Raw genomic sequence first — 26,740 nt, 5'->3', positions numbered from 1 at the left:
AGGTGTAAGGAAGGTTTTAGGTCTCTGTAGCCACAACTGGATAGGAGGTGCTGGAGAATGGTTACCTCCAATGACTGTTGAAAAGACTGAATAATAATTGAGGCTGTGTATTTTAATTAGACATCTTTGAAAAGAAACTATAGTGTAAAAGTAAAAGGAGGGAAAAGGACCAAAATGAAATTGGATAATTTAAAGAATTGGTAGAGAAAAGTAGCAAAGGAGAAGTGTCCGAAGAGGTAGAAAACAGCATGAATAGTATGGTGCCCTTGAAACCAAGGGAAAAAAGTGTTTGAGGTCAGGAGTGGTTTTTCTGCAATCTTTATGACTCTTCCTTTGGTCCTTGAGTGTCTTAATGTAGGTCTTTTCATCATTCAAAGTTGATTGTCTTTTGAGGGGGTGTACCAGTGATTGAACTCGGGGGTACCCCACCACTGAGCCATATCCCCAGCCCTATTTTGTATTTTATTTAGAGACAGGGTCTCACTGAGTTGCTTAGTGCCTCACTGTCTCTGAGGCTGGCTTAGCCTCTTGAGCCGCTGGGATCACAGGCTAACGCCACCGCCACCGTGCCTGGCTGGGTATCTTTTTTTGTTGTTGTTGTTGGTACTAGAGATTGAATCCAGGGGCACTTTACCACAAAGGTAAGACTGGAATCCTAATTATTTATTTATTTACTTTTGTTTTGAGACAGGGTCTCACCAGGTTGCTGAGGCTGGCCTCTAATTTGCAATCCTCTTCCTGCCTCAGCTTCCAGAGTTTCTGGGATTATAGCTGTTCTTCACCATGCACAGCTGTTATCATTCAAAGTTGAATACTGAATGAAGCCAGTTAGCTGAACATTAACTTTGGACTTTAGAGAACCTAAAATGTAGCTATTCCTGTGTGCCTTAAATTAGTCTCATTAGGCAGGGTGTGATGGCTCAAACCTGTAATCTCATCTGCTTGGTAAACTGAGGCTAGAAGATTGCAAGTTCCAGTCCAGCCTGGGCTATTTAGGGAGATTCTGTCTCAAAATAAAAATAAGAAAAAGGGCTAGGGATATACCTTAGAGGTATAGTGCCTCTGGGTTCAATCATCAGTACTACAAAAAAAGTGGAAATGGTGGGGGGTGGCAGGGCTGGGAATATAGTTTGTAGCTCAGTGGTGGAGTGCTTGCTTAGCATGCATGAGGCCCTGGGTTCAGTCACCTATTCCATAACAATAACAGCAAAATTAGGTTTACTTTAGAGGGAACAGAAGCTGTAGTGCATGCTCAAGCTTACAGGTATTGGCTTGCTGAAATTAAATATTTTGGAAGCCATTAATCTAGATACTGATGCCCTCTGAGGCTGATAGCATCTCCTAGGCAGGTACAGATATTGACAAAAGCAGATTTTTTTTCCCAGTTGTCTATCCAGACACGTTTGTTCAATACTTCCTAGGACAGAATAGTTATGTGTCAAGTACTGTGTTAGGTGTTTCTTTAATCCTCGTAAATAGCTTTGTAATTCGGTACTCCTGTCTTCTTTATATGGAGAAATGAATAAGATTCAGACTAATTTACCCAGGTCTCTTATACCTCCATGTACAAATATAAGTAAAATATAAAAGGACTAAACAAAATGCTACCATAGCTTGTAGGTATTGTAGTTTATTTCTGCCTTGACAATGGAATGTAGACATCAGAAAGTCTTTCAACTATTAAGTCCAGTGGACATTTTAAAGTTTGTTATTGGACATTTTTGCTTTGTTTGCTATATCGCTCTTCCCCCTGCAAATTTCTGCTCTCTTTGCTTTTGTGACACTGAGCTCTCCTGCTGCTCTAGCTCTTCCTTCTCTACCTGCTTAAGTAGGCATACCTTATTCTGATCCTTCTCTAAGGCTGTTCTTTAGCTTTTCTCCAACAAAAATCACAAATAGTTGGGGCTGCAGTTAAGTATTTTGTTTAACCTGCAAACATTTACTTTTTAAATATTTTTTAAAAAATTTTCTATATTTAAAACTTAGAAGATTTTTCATAAATTTTTTTTGTTGTTGTTGTTACTGGGAATTAAACCCAGAGGTCCTTAACCACTGAGCCACACCCCCAGCCCTATTTGTATTTTATTTAGAGACAGGGTCACACTGAGTTGCTAAGCACCTCGCCATTGCTGAGGCCAGCTTTGAACTTGAGATCCTCCTGTCTCAGCCTCCCGCGCCACTGGGATTACAGGCATGCCGTGCACAACTCCATCATGTTCTTTTGAACTATATTGCTTTAATTCAAGTCTTACACATCTTATTAGGATTATTGGTTGCAAACACCAGAAATCATCTTTGAACTGACGTAAGCAGAAAGAGAATTTATTGGAAGTTGATTGTATGGCTTAAAAAATAATGGGAATGTTACAGAACCTGGTTTAGAAAATGGTCAGAAATCGAGACCTGACCACAGAGATCAGGGATCAGGGTCACATCACTGAACAGATTGACCCTAGGGAATGTGTCTTATATGTGTCCTTGTAGAGGATGATACTGTAGAACCCTGTTGTTTCTCATTGCCAAATACTATCTGACTGGTTGATCTGGGCCTTTTTTGTTGTTGTTGTTGGAGGAGGTAGGGGTGAGTGAGGTTACTCAGAATTGAATGCAGGGGCATTTAGCTATTGAATCATCTCCTGATACCTTTTTATTTTTTATTGTGAAATTTAAATTCAAAATAAATTAGGGTCTTAATAAGTTGCTTATTAGGACCTTGCTAAGTTACTGAGGCTGGCCTTGAACTTGTGATACTCTTTGCCTCAGCCTCCAAGTCACTGGGATTACAGACTTTTGCCACCACATCCAGCTTGTTCTTGAGTCTTTGCATTATTGCTACAAAGTCAGAGTTCACCAGCAAGGGTGTCCACTTGAACCAGCCTAGGTCATGTTCATATTTCTTTGTCAGGAAGAGGAGGAAGGGACCTAACCCCTCCTCTTTGGCTCTATAGTAGATAAGATCCCACTGAAGATTCCTCCCTATTCCCGCAATACAGGAAGGGCCCTTTTAGTCATTGAGCAGGGGAAAAAAAATCAGCATGTATCCATTGTGCAACTCTTTCATGGACACTCAGCAGTCTTTATTCTGTATCTTCTAAGCCCCCAACCCCAGCCAAAGTTACCTAACCAAAATATATTTCTGTTCATGTCATTCCATTTTTCTGAGGCTTCTTAAATCTACCTGTAAGAAAATGCCTTAATGTAGTATTCAGTGTCCTCCATTGTTCAGCCCTTACCTATCCCTTCATCCTCATCTCCCTCCAGTATCTTTGTGATTTACATTTTGGCAAAACTGAACTACTGAAGGAAATACTTAGTTTCTTCAGGGTGTCTCATTGCTAGTCTCTTCCGGCCTTTCCTTTTACAGTCTCTGCTGCCTGATCATGCCTTTCTATGGCTTACCTTACCTTCCCACCTAGTTAAGTCTTCTTCATCTTTTAAGAAACTACTTTGGTATCTTTTCCTTCTTAGTCAAGTTCTTTTTCTCTGTGTTCCTATAATAACCCTGCTGATTTCATTATCACCTTGTATTATATCACCTCCTATTATAATTGTTTACATTTGTCACTGTTATCAGAGTCCCTACCATTTTTTCCCCACATATATACAAATATTCTCTGAATGGGCTGAAGGGAATGTGTTTTATATTTATCTTTGGGTCCCAATACTAGCAAATTACTTGGTACATCAATGTTGATATCCTCGGTAAATGTAGAGCTAATGAATGAAGAGCCATTTGATGTAGATCTTAGAAAATTATAAAAATAAGATTTTGGTAAAGAAATGAATTAAGGATGGTGTATAATTTGAAGGCAGCAGTATTAGGTAGACCCAGATGAAAAAAAATATAGCAATAATAAGTTGAGTTTTTCAACTAGCATGTAAATGTATATAAATAGTATTGGTGGAAATAAGACTGAAAGGCAAGATGTGGTTTTAAAATTTATGTCTTAAGTAACAGGGAAACCTTTGAGAATTTAGCATGAGATTGATTTGGTCATATTATGTTTTAAAAAATTAATTTGGTAGCAGAATGGATTAGTAGGGAGAGAGATCAGTTATGAAACTTCTTTTTCTTACACAGCAACTGCATAAAAAAGGGAGTTGGTGGTAGAAATAGGAGTTGGATATATGAATCCTGACTTTGCCACTTAAGTTCATAGTCAAATCATTAAACACTCTGTGTGTCTCTCATTGCACCCCTTTTTTTTCTTGTGGTACTGGGGATTGATCCCAGGGATGCTCTACCACTGAACTGCACCCCCTGCCCTTTGTATTTATTTTGAGACAGGGTAAAGCTAAATTGCTTAGGGCCTAAGTTGCTGAGACTGGTCTCAAACTTGCAGTCCTTCCTTTTGCTTCAATCTTCTGGGTTTTGGGAATTACAGGTGTGTACCACTGCACCCAGCTCAGTTTTCTCATCTATACAACAAGCTGGTTAACTTGTTATGACAGCCAAAGTCTTTGCCAGTTCCAAAATCTGTTGTATTTTGTAAGAGAGTCAATGGGTCTTGGCAAATGATTGGATGGTAGGTACAGAAGGAAGTTTAAGAGATACCTTTTGAGGTTTTGAGCCAGATGAATCGGAAATAGTACTGCTACCCACAGAGTGTTAATTGGGTATTTCTAGCATACCTAGTGGTAAAACTAGAATCTTTAAAAATAAGAAATCTAAGGCCAAATTTGATCTTTCTAGTTTGCATTTGTCGTAGATTACAGAAATTAGGATTTCAATGTTAAGGATAGTGACTTTTCAGAAGAACTAGTGGTCAGGAGGGAAGCAAATTTTTTTTTTTTTTTTTTTTAAGTAACAATTTCCTTTGGGGGATTTAACCTTATCATCTTTCTGGGGATTTGCGGGGAAATTATTTGTTGTATCAAGTGACATTGCAAAGTGGACAGTTACCAATATGTCAAACAGACTATTTCGAGAAAAATAAGGGTGGGAGACTGGGTTTGGGGGTAGAGGATATGTGTTTTGGGGAGGTAGAGGACCAGGATGTTAGAGGGTATCCGAGTTAAGTTTCTAGAAAGCAGTGCTGCTGCTGAAGGGTTAAAGTGTCAAGAATGCAAGCCAGCTCTATGGGTTGTGGTAGAAAGAGTGCTTTATATTTTGAGAGTAAAAAGCTCCATATACCAGCCACTGTACTAACTCCTACAGTGCAGGGAGGATTTGGCACCTTATACTGTGCAGTGGGATAAGGTATAGTCACTACAGTAAAGGTGTTGACAGGACTGCTGGAAGGCCAGGGTTCCAGAGGGAGGCGGAGCTGGCCTAGTGCGGAACCCTCCCTCCGGAGTTTTATACTCTTAGGTGTGCAGAATACGGTGTAGGTACGTGGTAGGGAATTTAATCCTCAGGACCGATTTCTTGCACCGAGAGACCGAGATCGTTCTACGGGCCAGCCCCCCCGCCCCCCCCCCATTTTTTTTTTTTTTTTTTTTTTTTTAAAGCAAGCTGCAGGCTTCGCCTGGGCCCTAGAAACCGGATAGGCCTCTCCGTGCGCTCTCAACCTAACCTGCGGAGGAGGGGGAGGGGGAGTTCTTTCTAGTCCCACCCTTTGCGCTGTTTTGCGTCTCTGCGCCTGAAGTGAGTGGCAGTGGGCTTCAGCCAATGAGAACACGGGGCGGGCAGGAGCATCAAGTTAGGTTGCGCAGGAGGAGGGGGAACTGGTGCTGGAGAGACAGCGAGAGGGGCGAACCGGCCCCCCACGGCCGCTGCAGGTAAAGCCACCTCTCTCTCCCACTGGGTGAGGCACAGCTCATTTTCTCTCTCAGGGGTTGTTGGGCCCCTCAGCCTGTACTTCGTCCTAACGTTGCTTCTACCCAAGGCATCCACACCCCCACCCCCCCGCATCTTTTCCTCTTGGCCACCCCACCCTGGAGGGCACCCCCCGCTAGCTCTCTCCCTCAAGTGCATGTACCTCATCTCCATTTTGGGGGCGCCAGTTGTCTGAAATCTCCCGCCTATGCTGCGGGCCTTATTGGCACGAACCCTGGCAGTATGAGCAGGTAATGTACCCGGGTCACCCCCACCCCCACCCCCAGTTGCGTTTTCCTCTCCATCAACCTCTTACTTCCTTACCTGATTCCTTCTTTTTCCCTGTATAAGTGCATAATTTCTGTAGTTTCTCCTTTACCTCCTGAAAAGACATGATTTTAGTTTTCATAGTTGCCTATTTTGCTTTTCCTATTTATAAGGAAGGTTTTACTTTACCAGCCATATTTGCCCCAAATGTCCATAACCCGATTGATGGGTTAGTGCTTTCTCCATTAGTAATTGGAAAACAGTAGACATACATTTGGTAGTGAGGATGGTGAAGATAGAGAAAATGGCCTACAATCTTGGCCTTTTTGAGGCAGTCTGAGTGGCTTCAAGTTAATAGTTCTTTTTTTTTTTTTTTTTTTTTTGGTCTGTGTCCTTCCATCCTGATCCTTTCTTGACCCTAACTTGTGATTGCATTCACTTTGGATGTTTATTTGCCATTTCTGAATAAGATTTGAGACTTTGTGGGGTCTCATAAGTATCTCCATGGTATAGTTTGTAAGTGCTTCCACTCTAAAATTACATTGGGTATTTTTATTTTAGCCCTTCTGATTATTTTACTTTAAAGGGATTTCTCATTTAGATTAAGCTGCTTCTGCCCATCTTGTGATTCAATAACCTGTGTGTATATCTATCTGCAGCTGATCCTCTTGAAAAGGATACAGTTTCCAACAACAAGATTTACACTTTGAAGTAAAATAGTTTATTCTTTTCTGAATCTTTGGGCAGCTAGAAATTAAGTGGGCATGAGAGGTACTTTCTAAAAGTGCATATTACAGAAAAAGGTCAGTATTGCTCAATATGGCATTTGTTTGTTATTGTTTAAGAGGATGGCCAGTACAAGGAAATCTGTAATGGAGAATGAATGTCTGTGGTTCAGTTTATATAATTTTATCTATTAGACAATGGAATAATCTCTGTTGCAGTGTTTCTCATCCATCAAACAGTGAACTATGATAAACTCCCTTTTGAGAAACCATAAAAACCTATTTCAGAGATGTTGATAACCTTTTCAAGCCAGCCATGCTGCTTTCTCTGTTTTAACCTCTCTTAACCCCCATCTTAGTTTTTACAGATTCTCACAGGTTAGCAAGATTTTGTTCAATTTTACCAAATAAAGTAACCTAAACAATGAAATGTAAAGCTACAAATATAAAACTACAGTACTGAACACATTTTAAAACTACATTTATATCTCTCCCCCTACTCCAACCTCCACTTCCTATAAGCTTTTCCAAAGGGATGTGTCCTCCATTCCATAGTTGAGAATCATTGCTATGTTGAAAGATATGGAAAAATTTAGAATAGAATTAACATAAAATCCTTTGTGATAGAACAGGCAAGTTGTTATAGAAATGGGCCAGGATGAGGCAAAATATAAACCAAGGACAAGAAGCTGGGCATGGTGGGGCACACCTATTATCCCAGAGTCACAGGCAAATTGGGATGTTGAGGCAGGAGGATCCTAGGCACCTAAGTGAGATCCTGTCTCAAAACATAAAGAATTGGAGATGTAGCTCAGTGGCAGACCACCATTAAGTTCAATCCCCAGTATTGCAAAAAGAAAAAAAAAGCAAAAGCAGTAAAACAAGAACTGTATTAAATATGTAACATAGCTTCAGAAGAATATCAGTTTATATTTACTTCCAGGGGAAAGAGTGGTGCCTCTTGAAGGAATCGAGATGAAGGGTATTATTGATATATATGCAGTAACTGGGTTATTTGGAGATTATAGATTTGTAGACTTAAATTTCAACCTTAACTGACTTCCTGTTCGTTCCTTTTCTCTACTCTCATCCCCTAGGATCTCTGTCATGAGTCTGGACATTAATTTAGAATTATGAAAAATAACCTAAGTACAACTACTAAATTCTTACCTCCTTTTGAGCACATGCATATTTCTGTCTGTTTTGGGCAATGGTAGGACAAGACTGACCTTTTTTTTTTTTTTTGTACTAGGGGTTGAACCCAGGGGTGCTAAGCTACATTCCCTAGCTCCTCACTTTTTTTAATGTGTGTGTGTGTGTTTTTGTTTTTCTGTTCTGTTTTGAGACAGGGTCTTGCTACATTGCTTAATACCTTGCTAAATTGCTGAAGGTGGCCTTGAACTTGGGATCCTCCAGCCTCAGCCTCCCAAGTCACTGAGATTACAGGCACATACCAGTGTGCCTGGTAACTTCATTCTTAATATGATAAAAGTGTGGTATGACTTCATTATCTGGGCAGTTGTTTTACCATAAAAGCCGCTTAACATCTATTTATTTTTATTACCAGGATTTGAACCATGGAAAGAGAATTCATGACTAGAATTCTCTATGGTAAAATAGGCCAGACATGTATACAGTCAAGATGACCCATAAGAAAAGAAAGAGGGAGTGAAGAAAAGATTTTTGGGGTCAAAGGTTTAGTCTTGTAAAAATCAAGGACAGTTGAAAATGAGAACTAGAAAAGAAATAGAAGACTAGGATAAAAAATGCCTATGAATTAATTAGGTCAGTGGAAGTGAGTTGCGACTGTGAAGTAGTGATACTTGGAATTATGACATTAAATCACTGACATTTTTTTTTTTTCTTTTAAATTATTGGCCTAGACTGAACCAGTAGAAGCAGACGTTTGGCCCAAAAATTGGGTAAGGAGAGGTAAATGATAATACATTGACCTTTAAAAGTTTATGCTCCTCCCTCCCATGGGGGTAAGGAAATATTTCAGAAACTGTTAACCTTGTTTCTGCGATTAAAAAGTGAGATCTCTGAGATTGAGCCATTATGGGGGCAAGGAAGAACATAGATGAATAAGTAGCAAGGACTTGTGAAGGGGACAAAATACCCCGTGGAAGAAAGGACAGGTTCTAAACTATTATGAATACAAACTTATAGTTAGTGGAAACTTGGTCAGTAGTTTTTGTATGACACTTAACAGTAGACATTTAGTATAACTTCTGTGACTTTAAGTAGGAGATAAAAGATAAGTGGCAGAGTAAGACATAATTAGTAAAAAAAGGGAAAAAAAAGTCAGTGGTAGTAGTTTTAAGGAAATTTGTAAAATTGTTGAATAGATTTTCATTAAGAAACATCCATGACTTTTCTCATCACCATTTGAGTAATTTGAGGGCCAATATTAAGAGAGGCTGAAAGAGCTGCTGGAATAATTTAGCCAGTAGTGAGTAGTAATATTGATCTTGAAATGTGAAAGTATACAGTTATTGAAGCTAGGAAGATCTTGTTTAACATTAGTGGAGGGGCCGGGGTTGTGGCTCTGGGGTAGAGCACTTGCCTAGCATGTGTGAGGCACTGGGTCCGATCCCCAGCACCACATAAAAATAAAAACAAATAAAATAAAGGTATTGTGTCTATTTACAACTAAAAAAAAAATGTTAAAAAAGAACATTAGTGGAGACACCTTTTATGCTTTGTAATTTTGACTAATGTCCCAATAGCTGATATGCCATCTAATGATGAGTCTGTTCTCTTTATGTCAAAGCTTCTGGGCTATTGAGTCACATTATATTGCTTTGTAAGGACAACTGAGATGGGCTGGGGAAAGGAAGAAGTACAGCTTGGGGGTTACATGGAAAAGTCTTCTTCAGTGAAGTCTATACTCTCTCTCTAACAAATTTCTTATTTATCCTCCAAAAGTTAGGAGAAATAGTCTTATCAAGTAAGGCTTTCCTGAATTGTCACATTGACATCATAGACAAAGAACAGATACTCCTTTTTCATGTATTTTGATTACATGGTGATATAATTCCTTATCTTTTGCCAGATGTGGTGGCTCACACCTGTAATCCCAGCAACTCTGGAGACTGAGACAGGAGGATCCGAGTTCAAGACCAGCCAGGGCAACTTAGCAAGACCCTGTCTTAAAATAAAAGGGCTGGGGATGTAGTTCAGTGGTAGAGTGCTCCTGGATTCAATTCCTAATTCTATCCTCTGTCTCCCACCCCACCCCCCAAAAAAAGAAAGAAAAGGAAAACTCCTTGTCTTTAGTAGTTTTCTTTTTTCCATTATTTTTTCATGAATTTAAAACCCTAGATATAGATTTTATAAACATAATTTCAGCCATTTGTAGGACAGTTTGAAGATGAGCTTTACTGTCGATTATCAGAACTAAGAAGTGCCATTTAGTTTTTTCGAGGACTGAATGGTTTATTTCAAATAACATTTACCTCGTCTCATTATTAATATTTCAGCTTCTCATAAGCTAAGCTATGGTGGAGGGTTATACAGGGAATACATTGCACACATTCCTAATCATCATTAGTTTTTAATGTAATTATGGCAGTGCTCCAGCATATGACAGACAAGCACCTTGAGAAGCAGACAGGTTTTTTAATTTGCATGAAGAGATTATTTGGGCTTTTAGAGGATATAGATAAGAAACTCAAATCATTTTAGTAAAATGTTAATATAAATGCTTTTAATAGGGTATAAACCCAGAAAAACAAAATAAAACTTTTTTTAAAAAATGTGTAAATAATGGTATGGATGTTTAAAGGAGGTGAAAGGATCAAATCATTACATATTGTTCAGTTATTAAAGACAGATTTTCAGGGCTCACTTTATGGAATAGAAGAGCTTTGAGGGTAGATAATGTTTCAGCTATGAGAGATGTTTGAGGTAAGGACGAAGGGGTGAAGAACGATGTGTACCACACAAATGCTATAGCATAATAGGCAAAGTCATGCAGGTCCGAATCACATTAAGGGAACTACAATGATTGGAATGTAGAATGTGTGCAAGAAATGGCAAGAGAAAAATGGAAATATAAACTGGAATTAAAATGTTGAATCCCTTGCAAAGGAAGTTTTTGGTCTTTTATGAGAAAGGTTTCTTAAGGAGACATTAGAACAAAATGCTATGTATATGTTAATTGACGTGTTAACTAGGACAAAATTTGAAAAAACTTCCTGGGTAAAATTGTACTACAAGCTTGGTAAAAGGTCTCTATTTTGGCCAGTAAATTCAAGGAAAATTTATAAAATAAACTATATCAGAATTCTTTATCTACCTTCATGGGAATGCTAATGGTATATTTTTGAGTTCTGCCAGTTTAAGAGCTGAAAATAAAAGGTGAATGATTACTGAATTTCCTAATCTCTACGTAAGAAAAGTAATTGTAAAAGGAAGTAGACAGAAACAGCTGAATACTCTTGACAGCAGCTTTAAAGTGTATAGGTATAAAAGCCCCAAAAGGGGATGGTTTATTTCTTTTCTAGTTTTCATTTTGAAGCAGAAATGTGGGTATTCTTTCTGCTATATATCTATCCTCATATTTCCTCATGTTTACCTCTTCTCATTATTTAATGCTATTTAATAGTAAGGATGGTACCCAAGGAGACATTTTCTCTTGAGGTCACCAACTTTGCTTATTTTTCATTTGTATTTGTATTCCCACAACAGGAGTTCCATCATCTTCCTCAGAAGACCTAGCCATCTTGCTCCATGAAGGTCAGGACAATCTGACATGCACTTGTTTCTTGCCTCTTTACTTGAAGAGTAGTAGTCTCTTCCATTGTGTACATTTTTTTCTTAATAGGGGAGGGGAGGGGAGAACCAATACCCCCCCTCCCCTTCCCTCCTTAGCCTGTGAGGAAATACCCTCCATTATTTTCCTAAGATGGCAGACCCCATCATGGATCTGTTTGATGACCCAAATTTATTTGGCCTGGACTCTCTGACTGATGACAGCTTTAACCAGGTCACCCAAGACCCCATTGAAGAAGCCCTTGGACTGCCAAGCTCTTTGGACTCCTTGGATCAAATGAACCAGGATGGTGGAGGTGGTGATGTGGGGAGTTCATCAGCAAGTGACCTGGTCTCCGCACCAGAGGAAACAGCCCCCACAGAACTTCCCAAAGAATCCACAGCTCCAGCTCCAGAATCCTTAACCTTGCATGATTATACCACTCAGCCCACCAGCCAGGAGCAGCCAGCCCAACCTGTCTTACAGACATCAACGTCAACATCTGGACTTTTGCAGGTCTCCAAGAACCAGGAGATCCTGAGCCAAGGGAATCCTTTCATGGGTGTCTCTGCCACAGCTGTCTCCTCCAGTAGTGCTGGAGGACAACCACCTCAGTCAGCCCCTAAGATTGTTATCCTTAAGGCCCCACCAAGTTCCTCAGTCACTGGTGCCCATGTGGCACAAATTCAGGCTCAAGGTATCACCAGCACAGCTCAGCCACTCGTGGCTGGCACAGCCAATGGTGGAAAAGTCACTTTTACCAAAGTGCTAACCGGCACGCCCCTTCGACCAGGTGTTTCCATTGTCTCTGGTAATACAGTGTTGGCCGCCAAGGTCCCTGGGAACCAGGCTGCTGTTCAGCGCATTGTCCAGCCCAGCCGACCAGTAAAACAGCTGGTCCTCCAGCCAGTTAAGGGTTCAGCTCCTGCTGGAAACCCTGGGGCCACAGGGCCCCCACTGAAGCCTGCAGTTACACTGACCTCTACACCTACCCAGGTGACTTGAGTGAAAGGGGGAGGTGAATTTTGGTTTCATAGAGGGCCCAGCAACTCAGAGAACACACATGAAAGCTATCTCTGGGAAAGTCTGTTTAAAGTCCATCTTTGCTTTTTATCAGTGCTGACAGGGACATACATACTTATTATTTTGTAGGCAGAAGTGGTTAATGTTATCATACATTTTAACATTATGTTTATAGTGTGCCTAGCTGGTGCCAATCCCTGTCTTTAAAGAGTTTGCAGTCTCTTTAAGGGTTAGGGTTAGCTTGCAGTCTCATTAAGGACAGCAGGCCCTTTCTACTGGGAAAGACATTAAGCAAGAATTCACAATCATTTATGATATGTTTTATGAAAAATATAGAATGCTATGGGAACACAGAAACATCTTTGAAAAATCATTTATTTGCAAAACTTGTAAAAACTATATATATATCTTTCTTCTATTTTTATTACTAAGATTGTCCCCCTCCTACTTTATCCAATTACTTTCCACTATAAGAAAGCAGATACTCTAGCCAGGCATGGTGGTGCCCGCCTGCAATCCCAGTGGCTCAGGAGGCTGAAGCAGGAGGATCATGAGTTCAAAGCCAGCCTCAGCTGCTATTTAGCGAGATCCTGTCTCAAAATATAAAAAGGGCTGGGAATGTGACTCAGTGGTTTAGCGCCTCTGGGCTCAATTCCTGGTACCAAAAAAAAAAAGAGAAAAGAAAAGCAAGCAGATGCTCTGTAACCTCTGAATAAAAAGCCAAAAGAATTATGGGGTGGACGATATTAAGATAAGTAGAACTTAAAGGGGCAGATTTCAGTTCAATATAAGGACTTTTATTTTAACAGATTCCTAAAATGAAGTGACTGCCTTAGAAGATAGCTTCCCATCAGAAGTTTTTAAAAAATGGCTTGATACCCATTGAGCAGAAATGTTATAGAAAAGATTCTATCAGGACAGATAGGAGGATGAACAAATGTCTTCTGATCCTTAGTTATGAATCTAGGATGAAGAAAACTGGTAAAAACATTTCAGGTTTTACCATTCTTTAATTTTGTACCTCTCTTGCAATTTCTTTCCTTCACTGTAGGGTGAATCGAAACGCATCACCCTGGTCCTCCAGCAGCCACAATCTGGAGGTCCCCAAGGACATCGGCATGTTGTGCTAGGGAGTCTACCAGGCAAGATAGTGTTACAGGGCAATCAGCTGGCAGCCCTGACTCAAGCCAAGAATGCCCAGGGGCAACCTGCCAAAGTAGTCACTATCCAGCTGCAGGTGCAGCAGCCACAGCAGAAAATCCAGATTGTACCACAGCCTCCATCATCCCAGCCCCAGCCCCAGCAGCCACCCTCAGCCCAGCCATTGACTCTCTCCTCTGTGCAGCAGGCTCAGATAATGGGACCAGGACAAAGCCCAGGACAAAGACTTTCAGTACCACTCAAAATGGTGCTGCAGCCACAGGTGAGAAAGTTACATAGCAAGAAAAAGAAAGAACAATTCTTTTAGGCTTTTGCCAGTGCCCTCAGCAATTGTTGATCAAAGATATTCTAGGTTTATGGCTCTGACCTGAAATATAGACTTTTATTTCTTTCACCCCAGGGAAAACATTTTATTTGTATCGTGTAAAGATTGGAGAGTTGAGTGCATACTGTAATCCCAGCAACTTAGGAGGTTGAAGCAGGAGGACTCCAACCTTAAACTTAGTGAGGCCTTATCAATATAGCTAGACCCTGTCTCAAAATAAAAATGATTGGGAATATGTCTCAGTGGTTAAGTACCCCTGAGTTAAATCCCAATACCAATAAACAAATAAATAAATAAATAGTTGTGGGTTTGAGATAAAAGATGATTTATATAGAATATTTGTCTTTGAACTATTTAATTTGCAATCTTCTAATATTGTAAAATAAACTGGCATGGTAACATACACCTGTAATCCCAGCACTTGGAAGACTTAGAATTGTAGCTTCATGGTCAGCCTTGGCAACTTAGTGAGACCTGTCTCAAAAAAGTGTTGGGGATATAGCTCCCCTAGGCTCTGTCCCCATTATATGCCCAGATACACACACAAGATGGAGTAAAAAATACTTTGAAATTGCTTTTTTCTTGAAAGATACAGAAGTAGTCAAATGATTATCACTTCTCTCACACTCGAGGGTGATAAAGGTGGACCAAGAGTACAATTTGAACTTATTTTTACATTTAGGCCAAAGACCAATATTGTTTATGTTGGTTGAAGTTTTCTAAAATAATGAATATGAGAGTACGGCAAAAGGATATTAAAGTTTAATTTGGTAGAATTATTGCCTTTTCTCACCTCTTCACCATCAAAAAACACATTTTTTTAGATGTGTCTAGGTTCATTAAAAGATAGTCTATGCTTCATTCTTATGGAAATAGAGGACTAGTTTCTATCCTGCCTGCTTTATTTGAACCATTTAACTACAAACATGTTGAAATTTTAGTGTCTTTATTCCTACAGGCTGGCTCTTCCCAAGGGGCCTCCTCTGGGCTCTCTGTAGTTAAAGTTCTAAGTGCCAGTGAAGTGGCAGCTCTATCATCACCAGCAAGCTCTGCTCCTCATGCTGGGGGAAAGACAGGAATGGAGGAAAACCGCAGACTGGAACACCAGAAGAAGCAAGAGAAAGCAAATCGGATTGTAGCAGAGGCCATTGCTAGGGCCCGTGCCCGAGGTGAACAGAACATACCTAGAGTCCTGAATGAGGATGAGTTGCCCAGTGTTCGACCAGAAGAGGAAGGTGAGAAGAAACGCAGAAAGAAGAGCAGTGGAGAGAGATTGAAGGAGGAAAAGCCAAAGAAGAGCAAAGCATCTGGTACCTCCAAAACTAAGGGCAAGAGTAAGCTAAAGTGAGTAACCTTGCTGTTTTGATGGCACTTTTTAGGCAGCATACTAAGTTTTAAATAGTATTAAGAGGAACTTATATTTAGCAGCTACCTAGTTCAGAGTGATCAGAATATAATAAGGCCTTTCTCATCTGTGTCTTAATGCTTATATTAAGCATTATATATAAAATAGAATTTGCAAATTAGCATATTTTAAAAGGAAACACAAAGGCACAGGAAAAATATATGGTCATTTTGTTGTGAGTTATCTTTAAAAGCTATGATAATGTGCATTTACATATTTTTTTATTTTTTGTCATTGTAGTTGAAAGATGTTTCTCACTACCCCTTACCTTCTACCCCACTAAAAAAAATAATTACTGGAGAATAGCTTCCCTGTTCTTGCATTTCATCTGTGAATTAGAGAAGATTTCGACAAATACTGTCAGGCTTGAGTAGTATTGACAAAGCCACAGCTTACAATAATTCTTTTTTTTTTTTAATACCTTTATTTATTTATTTTTATGTGGTGCTAAGAATCGAACCCAGTGCCTTGCACATGCTAGGCAAGCACTCTACCTCTGAGCCATGACCCCAGCCCCTACAATAATTCTTATCACAATTGAATGTTCTGCTTCTCTTCTACATGTCTTATAGACTCTCCTTTTTCACTAACTTCTGCTCCCTGGAATTCTTCAGGCTTTATCTATGTAGGATTTTTCGGCTTTGGGGGGGAGGTTTTTGGTACTGGGATTTGAACCAATAGCCTTATGTGTGCTAGGCAAGCTCTTTATTACTGAGCTGATTTTACAGCTTTTGTGTACTTTTTATTATTTTATATTTATTTTTAAAAATGTTTTAGTTGTTGAATCAAACCCAGTGCCATACACATGCTAGGCAAGTGCTCTACCACTGAGATACAACCCCAGCCCTATTATTTTTTAAAATTTATTTATTTTTTGGTGCTGGGGATTGAACTCAGGAGCACTTAACCACTGAGACAGATCCCCAGCCCTTTTTATTTTTCATTTTGAGACAAAGTCTCACTAAGTTGCTTAGGGTCTCACTAAGTTGCAGAGACCTCGAGCTTGCATTCTTCCTACTTCAGCCTTCAGGGTCTCTGGGATTACAGGTGTACACCACTGTGCTGACTGAACTTTTCAGCTTTTTGAAAGCAAGTTTCATACCTAATTTGATCCCTAACAGTTGTCAGAACAGGTATTATGCCCAGTATTTATTAAAAAATAAGGAAAACTAATGTTCAGCTAATGACATAACTAAAACAAAGCCTTCTTTTTTGTTGTTGCTGCTGCTGCTGCTGTTGGTGGGGTGGGGAGTATCAGGGATTTGACCCCATGGGCACTGAACCACTTCCTCAGCCCCTTTTTAATTTTTTTATTTTGAGACAGGTTCTCACTAAGTTGCTTAGGGCCTGGCTCAGTTGCTGGGCTAACTTTGAACTTGGCATAATCCTGCCTTAGACTCCCGAGTCACTGGGAATACAGGCATGCGTCACCACACCCAGCAAGACCTTCTAATTCTTAATCTAGTATTTACTCTGTTGTCTTATGCTACCTTGTATTATATATTTGTGAACAAACTGGTAGCAAGAATTTGTCAAATCTAGTATAAAGGTCAGTCAGTTTACAAATTGCAGTATTTTCTTTTTTCAAACACCATACCCAATAGCTGTATGTTCCATGGATTGATGATCCAAACACTTATTCTGTCTGGAACCTTAGTATGTAATGCTTTGGATTGATTTTGTCTTCTTACCCTAAATTTTTCTTGCCCACACTGAAAATGAGATTGTTTTTTCCTTTTTAGCACCATCACTCCTGTAGTGGGTAAGAAGAGAAAACGTAATACCTCATCTGATAATTCAGATGTGGAAGTCATGCCTGCACAGTCACCCCGGGAAGATGAAGAAAGCAGCATTCAGGTAAAAAGATCCCTAAAGAACTTAGTACAGGTTAAGCATCCCTGATACAAAAGTCTGAAATCCAGAATACCCCAAGTTCAAAACTTTTTGAGTGCCAACATGATGCCACGAGTAAAAAACAAAACAAAACAAAAACCCAGACTTACCTCATAAAAATATATTGTATAAAATTACTTTCAGGCTAAGTGTATGAGGTAGATATAAATGTAAATGAATTTCATGTTAAATCTTGGGTTCTATCCCCTATATAAATATCATTTTTATATGTAAGTATTCTAACACCAAAAAACTGTTTGAAACTATTTGCAAAACTATTTGAAACACTTCTTCTGGTTCTAAGCATTTTGGATAAGGAATATTCAACCTTAGAAAAATCATGTTTAATTTTGGCTAACAAACTAGGGCCCGAGAAGTAGACCTAATAGGTGAAGGGATCTGGTCATTATCTTCTAAAGCTTTGAGGTTTTAGGCAAAAAGCATATTACTGTAAGAGCAATACTCATTTTCCCAAATTGCAGTGTTTTTTTGTTTTTGTTTCTGTTTTCCAAATTGCAGTGTTTTAAAAACTGAGCAAATCCTAGGAAATTTTGCTGCATGAATGTGGCGATGGCTGTGTCAGTACTTGCTTTTTCTTAGAACTGTCCAGCTATCCCTTTTGTCTTACCTTTTCTATACTTCTGGGTTCTGACTGAACTTTGGTGTGCTGAGGCCCAAAGGTTTTTTCCTGCCTTTTGAATGAGAGACATTGGAAGAAGCCAGACCAGAAAAACTTTAGTCCTGTAGTTCTTCATCTGATTTGTTGCCTATGGTACCATCTTGTCTCCAATTTCCGACTGTAGAAAGAACCTGGTATTAAGATTTAGGGGACTACCTGGGTGCAGTGGCACAAGCCTGTATTCCTAGCAACTCAGGAGGCTGAGGAAGAGGATTAAAAGTTTTGAGACCAGCCTCAGCAACTTAGACCCTGTGTCAAAAATAAAAAGGGCTGGGGATGTGACTCAGTGGTAAAGTACCCCTGGGTTAATTCCCAGTACCCACCGACCCCTCAAAAAAAAAAAAAAAGATTCAGGGAACCCCATGGTATTTCAGAGTAGTTTTGTGAGCCTTGCCAGTTTACTTAACCTAAGTTGTTTGAATTCATCAGTAAATGAAGGTTTGGACTAAATGAGCCTTGAGTGTCTCTCGTACTACTAATGTTTATAAATGCCTCCCTTGCTTATGTTTTGCTAGGGATTAAACCCTGGTTTCACACATGCAAGGTAGGCCTCTGCTATTGATTTCTATTCCCAGCCTTCATTTCTTTAGACATTCAACACAGTGACAAACTGATACTTGGATTTTTCTGGGCGAAATATAAGAGAATAGCCAAGACATTTTTAAAAAGGAAATAAGGCACAAAACCTTAGACATCATAGTATACTATGAAAGAGTGATTACTAAGACTTTGAAATTGGAAAACAAATAATGGATACAATAAATTCTAGATAGAGACCCAGCTAGCAATGGGAGTTTTTAGTATAGATGACTAAAATGCCATTTTCATTCAGTGTAAAAAAAGATTATACCATAAATTATATGAGGACAACTGACTACCCAGTTGGGATGGGGACTGGATTTTTTTTTCCTCTGCTTATTAGACGAAACGAAATTCTGGTTTAATTAAAGGTCTAAGTTGAAAAACTGAAGCCAAACTTTCTATAAAATATGGATAAATTTTTTTATAATGACCTAGTGGAGTAGAACATTGTAAGAAAGATATTAAAATTTAGAAGTTACAGCCAGATACAATGGTACATACTGTAATCCCAGTTACTTAAGAGGCTGAGGAAGGATGAACTCAAGTTGGAACTATCCTGAGCAATTTAGCAAGACCTTCTCTCAAATAAAAAGGACCAGCAGTATAGCTCAGTGTAAAGTATCCCTGGGCTCAATCCCTAGTATCAAAAAGTAAGTAAATAAATAAAATAGAAGATTAGTACACTTGATGTATAAAAATTATGTATGATACAACAAAAAAATTCCATGAACAGTATAATGGTTAAAAGAATACACTTTGGAGCCAGATTTCTTGGTACTCATCCTGCGCTAGTAAATAACTAGCATTGACATTTTCAGCAAGTTAACTTAACCTCTTGGTGCCTTGGTTTTCTTACTAGTAAAACACATTATTACTCTACTGTGTAGGTGATGATGACAGTTAAATGTAAAAAGTACATAGAACAGTGCCAAACTAAAGGCAAATTTTTATACCACAAAGAGTAAAAAGATTTGTTAAATTTAAAAAGTGGTATATTAGTTTGCTGAAGGCCACCATAGCAAAATACCATAGACTAGGTTGTTTAAACTACAGATGTTTATATTCTCAAAAATTTGAAGATTAGCAAGGGTCATCCTCAGGCTTGGTTTCTCCTCAAGACCTCTTTGAATTGCAGATGGCCACCTTCTTGCTGTGTCTTTGCATGGTCTTTCCTTAGTTGGCACACAGCTCTGGTGTCTGTTTCCCTTACTTTCTTCTTTCTTTCTTTTTTTTGGTACTAGAAATTGAACCCAGGGGCACTTAACCACTGAGCCACATCCCTAACCCTTATTAATTTTTATTTTGAAACACATCTCATTAAGCTGCTTTGGGCCTTTTAAATTGCTGAGGCTGGCTTTGAACTTGTGATCTCCTGCCTCAGACTGTAAAGCCACTGGAACTACAGGTATGTGCCACTGCCCCTGGCCCCTGTTTCCAGGAATAATAAGCCAGGTATGATGGCACATGACTTTAGTCCCATTTACTTGAGAGGCTGAGGCAGGAGAACACTTGAACCCAGGAGATTGGAGCCAGCCTGGGCAACATAGCAAGACCCCATATTTTAAACAAAAAGAACACCAGTTACATTGAGTTAGAGGCCCCCCTCAGTGGCCTCATTTTAACTTACTTTAAAGGCTTTATCTTCAGATGCATCCCATTCTGAGATACTGGGCTTAGGGTTTCTGCATATAAATTTGGGAAGCAAGAAAAGAACAGTTCAGCTTGTGACCAGCGATAATGCCAGTGTCGACAACCAAGTTAAGAAAAAGACACTTTACACACAATCAATGGAAGTGTTAATTGAGTCTTTATTTTTAGCAAGTCTGTTTTTCAATACATAGCAGAATTTAAAATGTTAATATACTTTGACTCAGTGCTTCTGACTTAGGAAATTACCTTCTGGAGATATTCTCAATAGCATGCAGTGATATATAGAGAGAGAGTAGCAATATTTGCAAAAGCAAAAATGTCCATTTGTGCAGAAATATAAAAATCCATGCTATGCTCTTTTAAAAAAAAAAAAGTGAAGTAGTTGGGTATGCTAATGTGGAATATTAAATGAAAAAAGCAAGGTATATAATATTTATAGCTTTTAAAGTATGTGTGTGTACATATATGTACATGCACCAATTTTTTCCTGGAAGCATATACAAGAATTTGATAAGAATCTTTTATCTTTGACAAGTTTAAGGTTAAGTGGATCATAATTATTATAATTTGATTTTTTTATCCTTTAGGACTCTGAAAAAATTCTCAACTCTGAACATTCACCATTTATTTATTTATCTATTTATTTATTTATTTATAAATGTTTTTTAGTTGGACACAATATCTTTATTTATTTATATGTGGTGCTGAGGATCGAACCCAGGTCCTTACACGTGCTGGGCGAGTACTCTACCACTGAGCCACAACCCAGCCCCGTCATTTATTTTTTAGTTTAAAAAATAATGTATATTGGGCTGGGACTGTGGCTCAGCAGTAAAGCACTCAACTAGCACATGTGAGGCTCTGGGTTCCATCCTCGGCACCACATAAAAATAACATAAAGGTCATTGTGTACACCTACAACTAAAATAAATATTTTTTAAAAATGTATATTAAAAAAATCTACAACAGTACAAAAATGGAGATACCACAAAAGTCTTCTCTTCTAAACATCAGCTTTCAGTCTCCCAGTTTCTCCCCAGAGAGAGGTAGCCCCTGTTACCATTTTTTTGTGTTTGTATCCTTTCGGAAATATTTACTTCATGAGCACTCTGCTTCCACTAAATACTAGTATTTTATACTCTTCTGTACTGCTTTTTTTTTTTTTTTAACCCAAGGATACATTTGGAAGTTGTTCTTTATCTAAAAAAATAGATCTAGCCCACTTTCCTCCACTCTCCTTTTTTTTTTTTTTTAAGTTGTAGATGGACACAATATATTTATTTATTTTATTTTTTCTGTGGTGCTAAGGTTGAACCCAGTACTTCATGCTTGCAAGGCTAAAGTACTCTACCAGTGAGCTACAACCCCACCCCCACCCTCCTTTTTATTATGAAAAATTTCAAATATACACAGAAGTTGGGATTATTTAAAGTCATGTTTCCATTCTTCCACTTTGATACTACCAATAGATGGCCATTCTTAGTTCTGCTCCCTTCTGAATTTTTTTTAAGCAAATCCAAGTAACTTCGAATTGTCCCTTAAGTTTAAAAAAAAATTTAAAAATACATGATAAATATAAAAAAAAAATGTAGAAGTATATAGATTAAAATATTCTAATCGACTCTTCTCTAAAAGTAATTATCAATAGATTATTTGTCCTACCAGACTTTTTTTTAAACGAGGTAGAATGTACATTGTATTAGTCAATTTGCTATTGCTAATAGTCCAATGCTACATACTAATTTTAGCAAAATGAGGGTTTTTTTTTTTCATGGTTCTGGAGGGCCAAAGTGGAGGAGATGACATTTTTGCTGGCAGAGTTTCTAGGCATTACAGGGCATCATATAGCAAGGGGCAGCCAGCTCATATGTGTCTCTCTCCTCTGGTCTCTTTTTTTCTTTCTTTTTTCCTTTTTTTTCCGGCAGTGCTGTGAATTGAACCCAGGACACCACACATGCTAGGTAAGCAGTCTGTCACCAAGCTGCACCTGTAGTCTCTCTCCCTCTCTTATAAAACTGCCAGTATTCAACTATGGCGGCTCTATCCTGATGACTTTATTGAATTCTAATCCCCTCCTAAATGACTCTACCTATAAAACCATGGTTGGATTAAGGTTCATTTCTCTCTTTCTTTACTTCTTCTTCTTTTTTTTTTTTTTGGCTTCACAGGGGATTGAGCTCAGGGCCTAGATGATGGGAATGAACGCTTGCTAGGCAAATGATATTCCATTGATCCACATCCTTAACTGCTCCTGCATCACCTTATTTATTAGTTTTTTTAATGGAATGCTGGAGATAGAACCAAGGGCCTTATACATGCTAGGCAGGTGCTCTACCACTGAGCCGTGTCCCCAGCCCCAACTCTTTTTTTAAATTTTGAGACATGATATCATTAAATTACCCAGATTGGCTCTAAGTTTGGCAATCCTCTTGCCTCAGCCTCTTGAGAAATGGGGATTTCAGGTATGAACTATCATATCTTGCAAGTTTCTTTCTCCTTTATACCTCACAGTGGGAATGAGATCTTAACACATGAATTATTTTTTTTTCTTTTTTCAATTTTTTTTGTTGTTGATGGACCTTTATTTAATTTATTTATATGCAGTGTTGAAAATTGAACCCAGTGCCTTGCACATGCTAGGCAAGCGCTCTACCACTGGGCTCCAGTCCCAGCCTTTAACACGTGAATTCTGTGGGACACTCAAACCATATCATACCTATAGTAAAATATACACAGGTCTTTACTTGTCTAATTTAGTGAGTTTTGACAAATGTATACACCTAAGTAAACACCCGAATCATGATAAAGATTTCCAGAATGTTCCCTTTTACTGTCTTCCAGCTGGTCTATCCCCTCCTTCCCTAGGCAACCTGTTTTGATTTTCTGCTTTATATTTGAGGTTCTTTCTTCTTTCTTTCCTTTTTCTTTTTCTTTCTGGTACCATTCTGATTTCTGACACCACAAATTAACTTTACATGTTCTTTAACTTTTTGCGTAAATGAAATCATACAGTCTGTATTCTTAGGACTCACTTCTTTCATTTTAATGTTTTTGGGGATTGATCCATATTGACTTAGACTGTATCAGTAGTTGTTTGTGGTTTTTTTAATAATATTTAATTTTATGGATTTACCATAATTTGTATATCCATTCTCCTGTTAATGAACATTTGGTTGTTTCCAATTAGGGTCTCCTATATGTCAGTTTTCCAAAGTGTTATTTTACATTTGCGGCAGTAATGAATTTCAGATGTTAAACATCTTCACCATTTTGTATTGGCAGTTCCATTCTTTTTAGAGTAATCCTTTCTCTAGTAACCCATTTTTATCCTGTAACATAATTTGTAATTTAACCAAAGCTTTTTTTATGGTCACTTAGGTTTTTTCCTGGTGTTCTACCACAATCAGTGCTACAGAGATTTTGTACACACACACAATTTATCTGTAGAATAGTATCTTTGAAGTGAAATTGCTTTGTCAAAGAGTATTGTCAAATTTTCTTCCATTGAGATCATGACTATTTGCATACCCATCAATGGTATTTGAGTTCCTGTTTCAAATGTGGGTTTGTTTTTTTGTTTCTTTTTTGGGGAGCAGGGGTGGAACCCAAGGTCTCATACATACTAAGGCAAGCTCTCTGCCTACATCTACAGCCCCTGTTGCAAATGTTTTGATCAAAACATTCCAATTTTTGCCAGTCTATCAGGTTAAAAAAGAAGAATCTGTTTAGTATTTTGAGTAAGGGTAACCATTTTTTTTTTTTTTTAAGAGAGAAAGAGAGAGAGAGAGATTGAGAATTTTAGTGTTTATTTTTTAGTTTCTGGTGGACACAACATCTTTGTATGTGGTGCTGAGGATCGAACCCGGGTCGCGCGCATGCCAGGCAAGCGCGCTACCGCTTGAGCCACATCCCTAGCCCAGGGTAACCATTTTTTAATGTTTAAAAATTAATTGTATTTTTTTCTAGAAATTGTCTTTTCATGCTGGTTGCCCTTTCTATTCTGTTATTATTAACCTTTTTCTTTGTTATTCAAGAGAGAACTTTTATGTTTAATAAATGTATCAGATGGTATCTTTTTCTCAGGTTATTGTTTCTCTTCATTTTGCTCATAATGGATTGTGTTATGCAGGTAATGTTAAATTTCTTCATATTGTCAAATTGATCACCATATTACAAAGACCCTTCTTAATCCAGGATTATAAAAAATTGTCCCATATTTTCTTCTTATAAATTACATGTACTATTTTTACACTTTTCTTTGATCCTTTTAGAATTTTCTTTCATTCTGTACATGGCTAGCTAGCTATTCATTTCCAATCCCAATTACAGAGTAATCTATATCTTCACTGATTAGAAGTACCATTTTTGTGATTGTTCTAAAGCCACATAAGTGTTTTAGTCTATAGTTAGGCACTGTTTCTTTGACCTTTTGATCTCTTCTTGGGAATATATCAAACTTTGTTATTTAGTATAGCTTTATAATGTCTTGTATTTCTGGTAAGGTTCATTATACTTTATTCCTTATTATTCTTAGATGTTTACATGTGTTTGTATTTTAGAGTCTGTTTAGCTAATTAAAAATATTCTCAATTTTTTTTTGGTGGGGGGGTCAAATTCATGAATTTAGGAAGGATTTACTCCTTTTTAAATTTTATTTATTTATTTTGGGGGGTACCGGAGATTGAATTCAGGGGCACTCAACCACTGAGCCGCATCCCCAGACCTATTTTGTATTTTATTTAGAGACAGGGTCTTATTATGTTGCTTAGTGCTTTTGCTGAGGCTGGCTTGAACTAGTGATCCTCTTGCCTCAGCCTCCTGAGTGGCTGAGGTGTGCTCCACCACACCCAGCCTATTTAATTTTCTCATTATTTTTAGTTATATGTGACAGTAAAATGTATTTTGACGTATTATGCATATGTAGTGTATAACTTCACATTCCCATGCAGAATTGCAGATTTAAGACCAGCCTCAGCAATTTAGGGAGACCCTGTATCAAAAAAGGGGGCACTGGGTTGTAGCTCAGTGGTAGAGCACTTGCTAGCATGTGTGAGTCATTGGGTTAATCCTCATATAAATAAATAAAATAAAGGTATTGTATCCATCTACATCTAAACATTTAAAAATAGATAAAGCTTTAAGAAATAATTAGAAAAACAAAAAAGGGCTGGGGATGTGGCTCAGTAGTTAAGTGCTCGTGGGTTCAATTCCCAGTACAAAATAAAAGTCATGTTTGAATTTTCTAAAGCTTCTTATAAATAGGGTATAGATTTCTCTCTGGGTTCCTGGCCTTTGATAAAGCAGTTCAGCAAATTGTTTTCTTTTGGTTTGGTTTTTCATGGGAGATTTGGAGTAAAAGCTAAGGAAATAAGTGAAGACAAATGCTTTTGAAAGTTCTCTTTTTGTAGTTCTAAGCAGTTATTTTAACTATTCTTTTCCTCTACAGAAGAGACGGTCAAACCGTCAAGTGAAGCGAAAAAAATATACAGAAGACCTTGACATAAAGATCACAGATGATGAAGAAGAAGAAGAGGTGGATGTAACTGGTCCAATAAAACCTGAACCCATCCTCCCTGAACCTGTGCAAGAACCAGATGGGGAGACTTTGCCTTCCATGCAGTTCTTTGTGGTAAGCTGAAAATGTAAGCTATTGGAAGGGTTTGTCCTCCTCTTTTAGTCATTCATTGACTGGTTACATCTTTTACTACAGGAGAATCCCAGTGAAGAAGATGCAGCTATTGTAGACAAAGTACTTTCTATGCGTGTTGTAAAGAAAGAGGTAAGGCCGTTATCTTTAATGTCAGCCCATGTTGCTTCACTTGCAGGTTTTATTTAATGAGCATTTTTGGATGTCAGAATATATTGCTAGAGTCTGGTTATGAGAGATATGATGGGGAAAAATTAACTATAAGATAGGAACTGTCTTGGGCTGGGGATGTGGCTCAAGCGGTAGCGCGCTCGCCTGGCATGCATGCGGCCCGGGTTCAATCCTCAGCACCACATACAGACAAAGATGTGTCTGCCAAATATTAAAAATAAATATTAAAAAAAATTTTTAAAAAAAAGATAGGAACTGTCTTAATTTTTATCACTAATTCTTTTATAATGGGTAAACACTTATTTTTTCTAGCTAGCAAACTTCTATTTGAAGTACTAGAATAGTTCCTGAATCCCCAGGTCACTAATATATTTAGGAAGCATTAGGATAAAGTTTTGTCATGTGTGGGTAAAGTTAAAGGTTACTTCTTTGACAAACAAGGAATTAGTAATCATAATTTCTTTTTTTCTTCTCAGCTTCCCTCTGGACAATATACAGAAGCAGAAGAATTCTTTGTCAAGTATAAGAACTAGTATGTTATATTTACAAAAATCTTGTCAGTTCAAACTCCACAGGGTCCTGGAAAGGTCTCTTGTATAGATTTTCAGGGGTGGGAACATGTCTCTTTGTAAAAGTCTCTTAACCCAAATTGCCATTTTTAATGGGAAAATGAATATTGAGAAAAGAAATTCAGGAAT

The 26,740-nt window shown here is 38.3% G+C and overlaps 1 protein-coding gene across 9 annotated transcripts in view; it reads left to right on the top strand.

Annotated features, from left to right (window-relative positions):
* Positions 1-26,740, top strand: part of Chd8 (chromodomain helicase DNA binding protein 8) — a 62,192-nt gene that overhangs the window by 8,622 nt on the left and 26,830 nt on the right. For 3 of the 9 annotated variants that reach the window (XM_046441072.2, XM_046441067.2, XM_058577852.1), the window contains 7 exons: positions 11,443-12,502; positions 13,581-13,952; positions 14,974-15,359; positions 17,163-17,277; positions 25,671-25,853; positions 25,935-26,003; positions 26,519-26,574. In XM_046441072.2, coding sequence (XP_046297028.1) covers positions 11,660-12,502; positions 13,581-13,952; positions 14,974-15,359; positions 17,163-17,277; positions 25,671-25,853; positions 25,935-26,003; positions 26,519-26,574 — 2,024 coding nt within the window. In that variant the 5' untranslated portion in view covers positions 11,443-11,659. Of the gene's footprint in view, positions 1-5,640; positions 5,722-8,633; positions 8,683-11,442; positions 12,503-13,580; positions 13,953-14,973; positions 15,360-17,162; positions 17,278-25,670; positions 25,854-25,934; positions 26,004-26,518; positions 26,575-26,740 lie in introns of those variants that run through there. The other 6 variants (XM_058577854.1, XM_046441074.2, XM_046441069.2 and 3 more) reach the window with 5 other exon arrangements.

Source organism: Marmota monax, unplaced genomic scaffold, assembly GCF_021218885.2.
Source record: "Marmota monax isolate L192 unplaced genomic scaffold, Marmota_monax_Labrador192_F-V1.1 WCK01_AAM20220418_F8-fsc00017, whole genome shotgun sequence".
NCBI lineage: Eukaryota > Metazoa > Chordata > Mammalia > Rodentia > Sciuridae > Marmota > Marmota monax.
The sequence above is the reverse complement of the archived record's forward strand: the minus strand, read 5'-3'. Positions and strand labels throughout refer to the sequence as shown.